Source organism: Myzus persicae, unplaced genomic scaffold (assembly GCF_001856785.1).
Source record: "Myzus persicae strain clone G006 unplaced genomic scaffold, MPER_G0061.0, whole genome shotgun sequence".
In the NCBI taxonomy this organism is placed as follows: Eukaryota; Metazoa; Arthropoda; class Insecta; order Hemiptera; family Aphididae; genus Myzus; species Myzus persicae.
In genome coordinates, this window is record NW_019101036.1 from 238,067 (window position 1) to 250,568 (window position 12,502).

General features: G+C 33.3%; 1 protein-coding gene across 1 annotated transcript in view; it reads left to right on the plus strand.

Moving 5' to 3' along the window:
- LOC111027434 (zinc finger CCCH domain-containing protein 13-like) overlaps window positions 1-12,029 on the plus strand; it is a 29,416-nt gene extending 17,387 nt beyond the window's left edge. Inside the window, exon 5 of the mRNA XM_022305812.1 lies at window positions 11,918-12,029. Coding sequence (XP_022161504.1) covers window positions 11,918-11,956 — 39 coding nt within the window. The 3' untranslated portion in view covers window positions 11,957-12,029. The remainder of the gene's footprint in view (window positions 1-11,917) is intronic.
- The last annotated feature ends 473 nt before the right edge of the window (window positions 12,030-12,502 follow it).

Here is a 12,502-nt window from a genome sequence, read left to right on the forward strand (position 1 = left end):
TTCATGTTTTTACTGCGCAGTACACATTTGTATATCAGATTATACGTCAAACCACCAAATGATTTATTACAAAAATTATTAGATTTATCCCGTAGGTATATATACAGTTCCCATGAATTCTATTGGTCCCACACTCCCACATAGTATATTGTATATACTTGCCCACACAATAGGTACATAAAACCCAAAACATCTGTTAAATTGACGCACGGTTCACGTGTCCGAATTACATAAAAATGTATCCATCTGTTCCGTACAAGTAAAATATCAATACATAAATGTATTGACTATTGAATACATCGTACAAGCGTTGAAAAGATTCTCGCACGTACGCACACGGTGGTTGTGCGCTGGACACCTTGAGGTCAGCTTTAAACAAAAGAATTTCATCTTAACATTTTTCATTTCTTTTCTTTTTTTTTTTTTTTTTTTTAAACAATTATTGCTGTTCATCAAATTACATAAAATTGACATCGTTTGTTGAGAACCAACCCTATGTTTGTAGACGTTCGACTAATTACACATAGCTATAATATAGTAACTAATATTTATAATAGGTGCATTAATACGTCATAATAACGTAACAACTAATTCATGTTTTACACTGTGTACCTATTCTGTATTCATGATTCGCCCAACCTACTCTTATTCTTAATGAATAATGAGTAAATTTATGAATATTGTTACATCAGTGTGTATAATGCTTAGCATTAAAACGTAATTCGTGTAGTTTATTTCATTTAGCTTATACGCATGATATAGCACATATATATACTTATGAGTATACAATATACATATGTATTATTATTGTATAATGCAACATATTTACATATCATTATTCTCGTTAAACACCTACCATAGTATTATTGTTGAATATATAAAAAGTCTGTACTAACTATTCAGCATTTGTATTTTACATACCTAAACAATATAATATAATGTACAAGCATAGAAAATGTATCTATTTGTTAACTCGTACTAAATATAATACTTATAATAAACTACCAAATAGGTACCACATTTGTTAAATACTTAAGTTGTAGAGGCACGTACTTATTATAAAAGGCTGTAGTAAATTTGCATCAAAATTGGCCCAAATAAACTTACACCTACAAAATGAGCTTTTCCTACACCTCGAGTAGTAAGGAATGGGAATTGTGATTTACACCGAAATTTAAATCGATTATTCTTTGATAGTATCTGCCTATACGTATAGGTTTCGATAGTAGAGTACGATATTTTGAGGTATGTGAAGCTATATTAACCGAGAATATAAAATATATAATTTAATCAAAATATAATTTTAAGACACTTAATGATTTCAAATTATTTACACAATTTAGATTTTGATAAAGAGTGTCTAAAGTTTTAGCATAATTACTTTAGCATAAAAAAATCACTAGATTAAATACAAATTACGTTTCTGTTTAGACTTTAACTCTCACAACACAAGCTGAGCTTACAGATATTGCTGTAGCCATCATATATGCGCAATAATAATGTATAATGCAGGGATAATTTTGATTTCAATTTAAATTTCACATTCATATATTCATTTTTACTGACATAATTTTCTTTTTTTTTCGGTTTAAAATATGAATTTTACATTTTTACGATTTTAGTTCTAATTTCTAACGCCGAGAAACCTGTCATTGTTTCCACGACTGTTAGAAATGTATATATTTCTATAATAAAACAATATCGGTATGTACAATATATTGTGAATTAATAATTAATATGCGACGTGCCCCCGTTAAGAGAATGTTGTTCCACTCTTTTGAAAACCATATAACCATATAGCTCGTTGAAATGTAGAATATAATCATGGAAAGTAAATCAATAGATAAATTAAACAAATAAACATTCCTTTGGGAAGTTAGAAGAGTTGCCTTATCGCCCATTGGTAATATTATCGTTTTGACTCTTTCAATTTTATTGAGTTATCTAGCCCGGACTATTATTCCTAGTACATGATGTACATTTTAATGAGTACGAAATTACTCGTTCAAATTTGATTTAGATAAAAATTTCTTAAAAATATTTGATGAATAATTAAAAATAAATAAAGGTGGTTCTCATTTGAAAAGTAGATCATCCCAGGGCTCGCCGTGAGTAGAAAAAAATTATTTCATTTATTATTTCAATTATTTCATTTATCTAAGTATCTAAATTCCAAAAATCAGATTTCTTTATTACTGCATTATTTATGAAAAAAATAAGGATGAGCTTAGTGATACCGTTTGTATGTAGGTATACGTAAATCTCGAATTTTGATTTATCGATGGAGCTAAAATAAAAAGTTCTGAAAGTATGGCAATGATAAAGCTCCATGGAGTTAAAAAACCCATCGATATCATGTTTTGCTACTGTTATTATTGTCTAAAGCTAATTATTAAATTGTATTTCACTATTTTTTTAATACTTCAATATGTCTGAGCTGCAATAACTTATTGATACCAGATCTGCGATATACAATAAAAACTTCAATCTTAATTTTAATTTCTTACAAAAATGAATCACGTTAACGGAACAACAATTTATTTAGGTTGTATACATTGAATTCTACATCATATAGGTACCAGATTAGCAATTATAACTTGTAACGATTATTTGTTTCATTAATGTCTGCAGATGAGAGAAAGCCCACTGCGGGTGAAAAATGTCCGTTTTCTGTAAAGTATCGGTACACATCTAAATATCTCATAATTATCTGCTTTATACGTTGCAATCGTTCGGATAATTTATCCGACTAATGACTGACCAAACTATTTGTCTGGTCGAATACTGCATATTATCCACCGTTGTAACACCATTAAAAAAAAGATTGTGCATTCCAACACATAAAAATTAATGTATCACGGACTAAATAAATCGTAAATTATAATGTATCCTCACATGATTTCTTATATATTAGGATATACCGGGTTCGTATATTGATATATTATGTCTTGGCTAATATTACCTATTACAGCAAATTTAATGACGAATGGCGTGTATTCGCGCGTTGTTTTAATTAGACAGATACATCGTACATACACCTAAAAAAAAAAATATAATACAACTAAAGAAAAGTAATATAGTATATACCTCCTATAGTCTATACAATAATTAAATAAACTAGTCGTTGAAATCGAATAATTTATTCAAATTGCTGTACCTATTACACTGTAATTGATCTTGAATATAATGGTTAAACAAATATAGTTGTATGAATAATATAGCCATATAATATAGGTAATTCGTATCACCTATTTACCTATTTGCGTTTTATCATGATGATTCTCAAAGAATTTTAAAAGAAAAATGTGTTTTGTGGACATTATTTTTCCAGAACAATTATTTTTATCAAACATTTTCTTAAGTAGGTACACAAAAAAATACTGACAATATATTATTTTTAAACTTACTGCTTGTACATTAAAGCAATTCCGTCATAATAATCATATCATATTATGATGTTATCATTAGTTAACATATTAAATTGTTTTTCAGACCGTATGTTAAGTGTTCTGTTATAGTTATTATACGCTTATAAAGTACACAATATATTATATCATAGATAATTGAAATCAACAATTTGGCCAAATTAACTGCAGTACAGTTTATAGCTTATTGTATTTAATACATTTGTTTTATTTTGTTATAAAATGAATAAAAAAAACTATTAAATAGATTCAAGGTTTTTTGTCTGTTTCAAACCTGCGTGGCTTTGCTACTTAACTATTTACACGTGATTTTTCGAATCGTCGTAATGGCGCTGCAATAATAGAAGTGTACCTACTTGGGTACCTAAAATATTATTTTATATATTATAATCAGTATTTATGACGCAGTGACATATACCCAAATGTACAGACTACAGAGTGATTACCTTGACAGTAAACAATCATTAAACGTACGCTTCCAAACAATCTTTTTCCAATATTGTTTGAAGTTATCGTTTTTAGGTTTTTGCTTTTTGGATTTCATATTCGGCTAAAAAAAAAAAATGATTGCTTCGAAAATAATAACGAGTTCTCAAAGAATCACCCAGTAACAGGTATGATGATATGAATTGCATTGCAGCGCTGCAGTATAACGCGCACGTACGTGTGTATTATAATTATTTGGGTAAAAATTGGGTAATGTGCGGATAGGTGCGTAGGCATGTATGTAATATATCGCCAGTATATGACCGCATAATATGACGGATATCTGATATTTGCATACTCAAATGTGTACACTTGGATTTCGTGTTTGCTTAGTGCGATCAGCAGGTGCGCACGAATCCAGTAATAATATGATAACACGCGTCACGTCGTAACAGGTAATACCTATGATGATATGATGTGTACGGTTTTCGTCAACGCTCACGCAAGCCGGCGGCATCTTTTCTCGGACGGCTCGTATATTATATTATTGGCGCCCGGCGACATCCCGCGTTGGGCCGGCATGCCGACGCGGATGTAAAGAACATCAAAACACGTGCACCCGACGTGATGCGTAGTACAACGACAATGTGTCGCGTGCGACCCGTGGTCGGTCGGTCGTGTGCACCGCGACCGCAACGGTGCGCGCCGCCGCCGCCGCCGCCGCCGCGTTCGGTTCGCTGTGGCCGAGGATTGACGGACGAGAGTAGGTACTTACCTCCACATCACGCCTGCAGCTTGTGCCACGACACGCGGCCGTATTATACCGCTCGAGGCCCAATCAACGCGATCGACGGTCAACCACACCGATCGTGTGATTGAACACAATCGACGATCGATTTTCGCGACCGATGAAATTCAAACGCGTTTGCATTTTGACCGTCGATCGCGTTGATCGTCGTTCGACACTGACCGCGTGTGGGGGGGGGGGAGGGGGCTTTGGGCTGTGCAGGCCAAAGCCCAGGGCGGCGAATTCGTGTGTACCCGTGTAAATCTATTTCAGCCTGCGGGCGGCAAAAACCTCAATCCGGCCCTGGCACGACGTATCGTTATTAATGTCACACTACGCGCGCTGACGTTTCCGTTGTCGCGACGACATAATATGTCTTATGCGGCCGATGGTACCGTACAAGACGCGAACCGTCGTGACGAAAGCTTGTGTGTGTGTGTGTGTGTGTGTGTGTGTGTGTGTGTGTGTTGAAGAATTTCCTCTTCGTCGACGAATTTCGTACCTAATAATGATGACGATGATGATGTTATTCGCCGTCAATATTATTATAAAAATATGTATAACACGAGACGGACACACGCGGATATTATATACACACACAATATAATACATACTATGGGTGCATATAATATACACGCGCGCACAAGACTATGGGCTGTTAGTTCAACGACCACTAGAAGGTTATTCGATTTTGAGTCGTATAATATAATAATATATTATTATATAGGTACACAACACATCACGATATTATAACGACATAATATATCGTAAGTGATAATTACATGATTGCCGTGCATAATACGGCGCTCGTTACACGTTATTACTGCATAATAATCGTAATAATAATAATAATAATAATAATATGTGCGTACGACAATATTATCGATTAATCATTACGTACTCGGCCGATTTCGGTATTGTACCCGTGTATAGTAACTATACCCACACCGTGTGGGCCACACGTGTGCATATCATCGGGTATGTGTTACTAATGAAATATTCGCGGGGCGGGTTGGCCGGGGGAGACTTAAAAATCGTAACGTTTCGTCATCCGAAATGCATTATAATATGGCGGGTAGGTTTTTCGCGCGGGCGTGTGCATCGCAAAGTGCATCTGTGGTCGCGGTGTGTCGCGATGACGTTATGTACATGGTTTTCGGGTCGCGCTGCATTGCGCACACCGTCGCCGGGCTGACATATTCGTGCACGGCCGATGCACGTAATATTATCGTTATGCCATCTCGCGGATTCATTGCAACTGCAACTGCAACGGTGGTCCGACACGTGGGCGGGATTGTTGTTTATTCAGACGATTGCATTCGGAGCGCACCGCGGTGGTTGCGCGGCACGTCCGTGCTACGACGATGACTGTTTAGGACGGACAATAATTATTATCGGCAATTGCGCACAATCGATTCGTAAAAAAGCACTCGTGACGTATATTGATATATTGTATTATTATCGTAGTATGCGTATCGTATTGGTGGCCGTCGTCGTCTTTATCCACGTGGTTTTTGTTTTTTTTTTATCCACCGCACACCCACCACGGGCTAACCCCATGACCTATAATTGACACTTGTTGCGTTGAATGTAGTAACACAGTTTTTGCGTACCTGCTTAAAATATGAGCTGACTATACACTTGAAAGTATTATTATACTCAAACTCGGACACTCGATACTATTTTTGTTTTTTTTTTTTCCGATCGGCAGAACACGACTTTTCGAAATGGCACAACATCATAAATCCGTTTCCAAGACCTTGAGTTTTTAAACGCATGATGACATTATATTAAATGGTTTTAAAGCATTCCACTACTCCAGCCTCTGGGCGATTGAAATATCGATTTCCGGCATATTCCTATTACCTATAACAATTATTATTATTACACATATTCAACTGTAGATGTGTCCACGTGATTAAAACATAATGTGGCCAGTCAACTTGTATATAGGCATGATTTAAAACCTTGAAAACATTCTGCTTGAACGTACTATGATAGTAAGATGTGAATAAACTTGCATATTTAAATTTGTATTTTAATGCTCACTGCCTTACCGATTGCCTATTATAATTACAATAGTAAATAAAAATGTTACCAAATATTTGCATAATAGTAAGTAATGCGTATATTATCATGATTCCAACAATATTTAAAATTGAATCATTTTAGAAAGTTGAAAAAACTATAAATCTTTTTGCATAAATGACTCATTACTTTAAACAGCTAATTATAATGTGTTCAACTCGGTACATTGAAATATCGAATCAATCACAGATATAGGTGTATAATATACTTCGTGGTTTGTAGTCGTATTATACCGTATAATATTATATGTAGTACAGTTAAGTAATCTAAAAAATAATTAAACTCAGCAGTTTCCAGTAATGTTTGACCTTAAGACCTTCTTAGTAGTACGATGAAATTAATAATTATCGATAAAACGAGAATAGTTCCAATTTAAACTCCTAAATTGGGCCCCTTATTTAAATTGATCTGGTCGCGCATGGTTATATTATTTGGTTTTGACATGCTTGCGCCTACTTAACAGCAAGGAAATTGAAATTATGCCAAAACCAATACGCATAGTAGTAGCCGGTACATCCGAGTAGATACATTTACAAAACCTGTTAACGGAAAATCAAAATCGAAAATGTCTTGATAATTTCGATTTTCTAAAAAAACAACTATATTATTACTCTTGTCGTTAGGTTAAAACCGTTGAGTCGAAAGTTATTTATGTTGTCCGACAATAGATTCAATTCCAAGAGTTTAAAATTAACATTATTAAGACGAATATCATCGAGTTGTTTCGATTATAAATAGTTAATTATTATTTTAGATTAATCGTCATCTGCAGGGTTATATTAGTGTCTGCTAAATTATGAAATCAACAAATATTTATTGGTTTATTTTTATTTAAAATCCTTGTATTCAATGCGCGTGGTCAGACAACATCAGGCACTGTTTTTGGTTTTTTAACTCAACTGTTACTCGGTTAACTCAACTATATATATATATATATATATATATGTATAAACGAGATGAATTAACTGAAAACAGCTTGCAATAGTTACTACGATTCACGGTGGACAATGAAATTTGTATTGATTTATGGAGTTAATCAAAAGAACGGAGCTGCCCGACGAGTTAAGTTTAAAGAAAGACGACGACAGTCTGAAAATACGCACATCGTTGTAAAATCACTATATATATACATCCATCGCAGAATCTACAATAACTTTTTAACTATATAGCCAATGTCCGCGACTTCTCGTATATAATATACCTATTATACATATTAAGCTATACATTAGAAAAATTAGAAACTCGTGCCCATTATATGTCTATAGTGCATGTATGTAATACACTTGTTGTGTACTAGCAGGTTAGAGGTATGTACCTATTAATTAGGCATAGGTTATATATTTCCGTTCGAATACCTTGTATCAGTCACTATAATTAGGTACCTACTTACCACAAACTCTGTGCAACGTAACACCATCGAGCCGAATGATAAGCGTAATATTGAACGTTACGCATTCGATATTATAAGATATTATTATTATTATATTAAAATTATATATTCTTCGAGTATTGTGTGTATTGTGTAATGAAATATTTGAGTTGACGCTGCGTGTTTAATGAGTCGAATAAAATAAGATATAATACCTATACGGCTATATATAATATGATCTCGAGAACCACGTTTATATAGTATATAGTAGGTAGTAATGTCGTAATTATTCACGAACGAATATTTGTCAGTCTTGTGGTTTTAAATTCGTATTATATTTTGTATTCGGTTATGTAATAATGTATTCGGTATACTCGTTAAATGCACGATGAAAATTAATGGATTAAATGGAAATTGTATTTTTATTATAAATTGGCCGTGTCGGCTTAGGCCCGTCATTATAATATCAGATTGTAATCATGAATACTAATTTATTATTATTATTTTTTTTTTTTTTTGTATATTATACCTACTACATGAAATATAGGCATATAAAAAATGAAACTGAAAACACATTTCATTTCCTTATTATTATACATTTTTATGATCTCCAGCTGCATTAATGGTTCTGAATTCATTACGAGGGCTTATGTTCCATTCTTGTTGCATGGCTGCTGCACCAATGGAAACACACGAGTAGTTTGAATATATTAAATACAAGAAAGAATACATTATTGACCGCTAGGTTTTTTCCATTGAGCGAGCAGGCAGCAGACATTATTTTCTTAGAAAACCATATTAAGAAAAAAAAAAAATGTCTTATGGATGTATACGGTTTATATAACGTGCCTATATTATAGTATATAATTATAATTTATACGTATGTATAATGAGTAGACCCAAGATCCTATTAAAGAAACATGGGGAAATAAGGTCTTTACCCGGGGCAACGTTTCTTCCAAAAGGAGACCCACCCATATACGATAAAAGATAAAAGATATTTCGAATGAAAGTATGCACACAATTTATAGTTGTCGGTAAAGCAAAAAGAAAGATTTATCGTTTTTGATAAACTATTTACTATTCTGTGCCTAATGAAAACGTGTTTTTTGAATTTTCATTATTGAAACTATTTTTTTTTTTTTAGATATGATGTAACCTGTATACAAGAGTAGGTAATATTTTAATTTAAATATAAATGATACATGGATCATGTTACAATAAAGTTTATCAGCCTTATTTTTTTTTTAAATATAATTTATTATAGTTGGTTTAATTAAACATATACATTAGAGGCAATACTGAACGTAATACAATATTTCCACTTTCGAACCTACAATATAATATAAGCCCATGGCTACAGAGTGCTATTATTTTGAACTAGGATGGGGTTTATAATATATTTTCCGAAATAATTAGGATGATAACAATAACGATTTTTCATTCTGTGAATTATGTCTTTTTTTGTATACACACAATGTCACCATCACACACTCGCTTATTGATCTATATAATTGCAAATATATTGTGATATGAAAATTAAAAATAAATGCATGTTCAATGTGTATTAATGACGTGCAGGGTAATTATAAAAATCAAGAGTTAATTAAATCGTTAATCATTATCACGATCGATAATTTCAGAATTAATCGGTCCATATTCTTACCACATAATATGTAATACATTATCTATGAATTCGTTGAGTTTGTACATCGAATAGTTTAGACTAAATGACCAAATGCAAACCGTCTTAAAGGTTTTCCGATACCCACGTACGGCGATATAGTGAATAGTACGCGATATGCTGTGCGACGCATACTCGCTTTTCAAATGTACGATGATTAGGAGACTGCACCCCTGGCACCCACCTGTATTCGTCAATATGACGGTATATATGTCACCAGTAAATTGAGTACGAAAATACGCAATGATTGCAGTATCGTCCACACGATCGATGAGCAGAATACGAGTAAAGTATTATGTAGTTAATTTGCTGTGCCTACAACGACCGAGCAAGCGTAATAAAATTAGATTCAAGAACAATTTAGTGTGTGGCTGTATAGAAACAGTATAGGTGGTTGTATTTCGGACAGGTACGCGTTAGAGTACCTATACGTATAATAATCGCGAACGGAGATAATATAACATGGATTCAAACGAAATATGAAATTATAACTCTAGACCAACTCGTGTAATCCAGTAAAACGCGTCGGAGGAGAAGTATAGGTACGTGTTGTATTTGCTAAACATTTATACAATACTCAAGGATTGCACAAATATTAGATATACCCTGCAACTGCTCAAGTCGTATCCCAAGACTGAAACAACGATAATATGAAACGTATCGCATGTGGTTCGTGGTCATTGGTCTCGGGGCCCCGGTACTGCAGGGACTATATATCGTCCGAGCGAGCGCAATAAATGGAAAATCTGTACCTAAAAAAAACTGTACACACCCACTATACACGCGTATAGACACCTCGACACGAGTGCTTATAAGCTCGTACGTGTACGAATCAAAATATCTAATGTAAATATTATCGCGGTAATATATATTGCGGGTAACTCGAACCTCGATGACTTATAACTTATAACTCTTGATATAGATCACAATGGAAATAATCTCCTACGCGCTGAACACTATGTTGTGTTAATGTTTTTCGTTACTCCGCTCGAATTTCTAGATTATTTGTATTTTCCTTATCGTTCCCATTGAACTTTTATAGTTTATCGAAAGTCAACTGTGCTCCTCCTAATGAGTAGAAGATAGGAATGCCATAAATTATAATTGGTTCTGGGTATGTATACATATATATATATATATATATATATGAGATGGATAAAAACAAATATTCAACGGAAAAAAAACGTGTTGCACTTAGATTATACTTGTACAAACAGTCACACGCAACGATGCCTACACGCAGCCACGTAGGCACCCGTGTTTATTGGAATGAATCGTTGTCATATTATATGCTCGTTGATGTGTTTATTATACGTATACATTCGCATGTTTATTAGTTGGTGCTGTTTTACTACAAGTTGATTATTGGAAGGCTACAAATATATATTTTGGTGACTCATACAGTTATCGTACACGCCGAATCGTAACGAGAACGAATATTAATTAAACACGGCTTTAATACCTATATATTAGGTACCTATTGTATAGTAATATAATATAAAATAATATAATTTTTAAAATATTTTTTCTCTTTCCGAGCTATATATATATACTATTTAAACCGTCTACTGTTTTAGTTTTTATTTTCAATTTGCGTGGATAAAAAATTGTTCTCAATTAAAAATCTGAAAATTGAATACTAGGTTCCTTATCATTGCCTTATGATACATCAAGTTCTTTATACAGCAAGACAAAGCATAGTCACAATTTTTTTCATAAGTATTTACTTATTTTATTAATTAGAAGTATTCCACATTTTGACCAAATTCTACAAATTTTCGGTAATGTGTAAATTATTATGAATTTTGGTACCTATACATTGCAACTTAATACACAATATTTCTCATAAATTGTTATTAATGCAATTTTAAAAATATCGAAAATACATTAATGCAACTTTTTTTTTATTGTAGACTTTGAACGAAATTGAATAATTAAACAAAAAGTAACGATTTTTCCTTTAATAACCTTAGATATAGTTTGTTTTAGTTAAAAAAATATTAAACTTAAGGCCTTGACACTTTTCTCCAATTCGTCGATTTGCCTATAGGATATAATTATAATCTGATAATATTAATGCTTTTATCATTTATCTAACTATAATATTAAAAAAAAAAATTTAATGTATCTATTTGAAGGTACAGACATACAAAGGTCTCTTAACTTCGCCTCCATAAGTTTACGTGCATCGTCTGTACTTGCTGTTAAGCTGGGCCTGGCAACTTTGGCTGCGTACGAGTTAATTCACAGGTACTTGTGTTTCATTATAGGAGACCGTTGAATTATTGATTCCGGAGGAAGTTAAAGGTATGTATTAGTTGATTACCTTTTTGTTGCACAGTGGAAAACGAGGGAAAAAAGTATGATGGCCAAATTGAATAACTAAAAAAAAAAAAGTTGGGAAACGTTTAACCAACCTTCTCGTGGTGTCTCCATGGGTAACGCTAATAGGCCGAGTTATGCTAAAGGCTAATAAGTCCGAGAATCAACTATATATACACATGTGATAGAAATCAATTCATACGTGTCCTATAGATTAACTCAGAACTCAGCTCACCCACACCAGTGACTTCCGCAGTCCTTCAATATTCACTCCCACCCCTAGCTGAAATCTTTGTATTGTAATGATATATAATATTGTACCTACTGTTACCTATGTATATCTGTATATATATTGAAAATTCGACTCCTAGTACGCATCGTGTATTCGTGTGCGGTCACGT